At 62.4% G+C, this 3470-nt stretch overlaps 1 protein-coding gene across 1 annotated transcript in view; it reads right to left on the minus strand.

The window, feature by feature from the left end:
- Window positions 1-1303: 1303 nt before the first annotated feature.
- Window positions 1304-3470, minus strand: part of NTRK1 (neurotrophic receptor tyrosine kinase 1) — a 10237-nt gene continuing 8070 nt past the window's right edge. The window contains 3 exon segments of the mRNA XM_017727853.1: window positions 1304-1910; window positions 1996-2154; window positions 2541-2781. Coding sequence (XP_017583342.1) covers window positions 1725-1910; window positions 1996-2154; window positions 2541-2781 — 586 coding nt within the window. The 3' untranslated portion in view covers window positions 1304-1724.

Genomic DNA, 3470 nt, shown 5'->3' on the forward strand with positions numbered 1-3470 from the left:
GGGGGGGGGATAAAATCGATCGCGGGGTGAACCTTAACTCTTCCCTGGCCACTCTAAGGGGGAAACTGAGGCACGGGGAAATTGAGGCAGCGTCACCCCATGAAGGAATCTGAGGCGTGGGTGCAGGAAAGCCCACCCTGTTTGGAGAGGAGGTGTCACCACTACACACGGTCTCTTTTGGGGCACTGCTCTGCGGCAATCTCCAGCATGGGGCTGGAAAAGCTCAAGGTTGTAATCTAGTTCCTTCCTCAAATTAGATAAGAGGGAAAAAGGCCATAAATCAGCGTGGGCAGCGATTAGAGACCCCAAGGAAGCAGGTGGGGGGCTCTGCCAGCCAGGCAGAGCTCCAGCAGAGCCGGACCCTGCCCATGCCAGCTCCCCATTTCCCGGGGCGGGACCCTCGGCAAAGATCCAGGGCCGGCCAGAGGGGCCTGACCCCACTGCAGGGCTTTGGGATGCGTTACAGGCTGGGAGCTGCCGGGCGCTGGGGATGGCTCCCACTCCCTCCAGTTGTCCTTGTGATACATCCAGCCCCAGCCACTGGGCACAGCCAGGTGCCCTGCCAGCCCCAAGCCCCTCAGCACCCACCACAGACCCCCTGACTACTCCCACCTTGTGCCATGCCTCAGTTTTCCCAGCGACCCTACTTTACTCCTGCTTGTCTTGGGTCACAGGGGGTAACAAAGGAGCTGCCAGGGCTCTGCCTGTGCTGCCTAATTATCCAGATGAAATCAATTCAGCTCCATTATGGTCAAATCCAGGTCTCAACCATTACCAAGGCGGCTGGAGAGCCTGAGGAAGGATGACGGAGTGGACGCTACAGGGCATGTGATAACCCCCTGGTTCCAATGCGAGGACACAGGGAAGGGGGGATGTCACTCTTTTGGGGGGATGGGTGTTGGCTTTGTGCTGCTAAGTCCCATCCTCCCCCTGGAGTCCTTGGCGAGGAGACTCGGGTGCCCCAGGCCTGGCTATGGCACAAGCATCCCTGGAGCGCTGCTCAAGGTGGTCCTCATGGCACAGCCAAAACCGTCCCTTTCTGGGCTGGGGATGAGGACATCATCCCTGCACCAGGCTCAGGTCCCTGGGAACAAAACACGGCATCCTGGGCACCTGCGACCCCTGTATCCCAGGTTCCTGGGCACACACTGTCCCCACATCCTGGCATCCCTGGGGCAGCACCTCCTCTCCAGTTCCTCTCCCCCAGACAGGGCAGCTTCCCTGATGTAAAAAGCCCCTCTTCCTCCCCCAAATCCCCCCGTCCCCCATGCCCGGCCGACACCCCGGAGCACGCAGGGCCCAGTGCGGGGGAGACACAATTTATTATTGACTGGTTTCGCTGCAGAGCGGGCGAGTGTGGGGCACCCCAACTCCCCCGGAGAGCTGAGCCCCCCAGCTCCTGCACTGGCACGGACCCTGTGCTGGGGGGCTCCCAGCTCTGCCCCCCCTGAGCCAACCCACATCAGCCAAGAGCCTCCATCCCGGCGCTGTGGGAATGACAAGGAGCCAGACAGCAGGGCCACAAACCGGGGGCCACAGCCCTGAGGGTCCCCCAGCCCAGTCCTCCAGCCCCCCCGGGAGTGGGCTGGCATTTTCCACTATAAATAAGGTTTCAGGCTTCTCCCGCCTTGGGGCATCAGTCCAGGGCTCTGTGGGGCCATACCCCTGGGCAGCAGGGGGGGCAGGGGAACAGCAGGGAGCAGAGGGTCGCTGGGGGTCCCCACTCAGCCCAGGATGTCCAGGTAGACAGGGGGGGTCTTGACGAGGGCCTGGAGGCGGCTGTGGATCTCCTTGATGGGCCGGCGCTGCTGGGGCTCCCGGTGCCAGCAGCTCTGCATGATGGCATAGACCTCGGAGGGACACGTGCGGGGCCGCTCCAGCTCCCGCCCCTGAGTGATGCACTCGATGGCCTGCGGGAACAGGGATGGAGATGGCATCCCCCGCTCTGGGTACCCCAGGGGGGCTGTTACCATCCTCCTTGCCCCGCTCGCCCACCTCGCTGTTGGAGAGCTGGTACCAGGGCTGCTTCCCGTAGGTGAAGATCTCCCAGAGCACCACGCCGAAGCTCCAGATATCGCTCTCGGTGGTGAATTTACGATACAGGATGCTCTCGGGAGGCATCCAGCGGATGGGCAGCATGGTCCTGCCCCCCACCTGCCCACAGCGGGGCTGTCAGCAAGGCAGGGACCCTCCCGTTTCCTTTCCCCCATCCCTGGCCCCACTCATGAAGCCCCAGGTTGGGTGTAAGGGAGAAATTTTTTACTCTGAGAGCAGTGATGCCCTGGCACAGGCTGCCCAGAGAAGCTGTGGCTGCCCCATCCCTGGAGGTATTCAAGGTCAGGGTTTGGAGCAAGCAACCTGTTCTTGTGGGAAGCGTCCCTGCAGGTTGAGCTGGATGGCTTCCAAACATCCTTTCCAGCCCAACCCATTCCGTGGTTAAATATGGATGGAGAAGGGGTGGGAGGCAGCAGCCACGAGGGAAAATCAAGCGTGGCCTCCCAGCCCATCACAGAGCAGAGAGGAGAGAGGGAACAGCTCACCCGGTAATAGTCAGTGCTGTAGATGTCCCGGGACATGCCGAAGTCCCCGATCTTCACCACCAGGTCATGGCCCACGAGGCAGTTGCGGGTGGCCAAGTCCCGGTGCACAAAGTGGAGCGAGGCGAGGTAGACCATGCCCGAGGCGATCTGCGTGGCGATGTGCAGCATGTGACCCAGCGCCAGCGGCCCCCGGGGCTGGCCCGGGCCCTGCTCCAGGATCTTGGCATCGGGGCCGTGGGACCTGCGGGGCAAAGGGGCTGCTTGGAGCGCAGGACGTGTGTGGGAGAGGGTGGGCAAAGGCAGGGGACTGGCTGTGCTCCCTGGGCGAGGGAAAGGGGTGAATCTAGAGAAGGGTTTGCACGTGGGGAAAGGAGTTCACGCGTGTGTGCACAGATACCAGGCGCGGGCAAGCCCTTGTGTTCACAGAGAAGGGTGTGCACATGCGTGTGCACGCACACGGGGAAGAACGTGCACGCACACACACGTGTGCATCCTTCCCTGGCACGCAGGCACACAAGGGAAAGGCAGGGACGTGTGCCCGTGTGTGCCAGGGAGGGGACATGTGTTGACACGCATGTGTGTGCACGGGGGAAGAGCACGTGCTTGTGTGTGTGTCCAGGAGGGGCTGCACAGTCCCAGGGGAGGGGTGTGCCCACGGGTGTGAACAGGGGGGTCTGTGTGTGCACACCTGGGCATGCACACGGGGAGGGCACACACGCTTGTGCACACACACGGGCTGTTCCCCCACAGAAGGCAGCGTGTGGGGGTACGAAGGCAGAGTGTCAGGTATGAAGGCAGCGTGTCAGGGTGGAAGGCAGCATGTCGGGGTGGAAGGCAGCGTGTCGGGTACGAAGGCAGCGTGTCAGGGCAGAAGGCAGCGTGTCAGGGAGGAAGGCAGTGTGTCAGGGATGAAGGGAGCGGGGTGGGTGT

The sequence above is a fragment of the Corvus brachyrhynchos genome, unplaced genomic scaffold (genome assembly GCF_000691975.1).
Source record: "Corvus brachyrhynchos isolate BGI_N302 unplaced genomic scaffold, ASM69197v1 scaffold122, whole genome shotgun sequence".
In the NCBI taxonomy this organism is placed as follows: Eukaryota; Metazoa; Chordata; class Aves; order Passeriformes; family Corvidae; genus Corvus; species Corvus brachyrhynchos.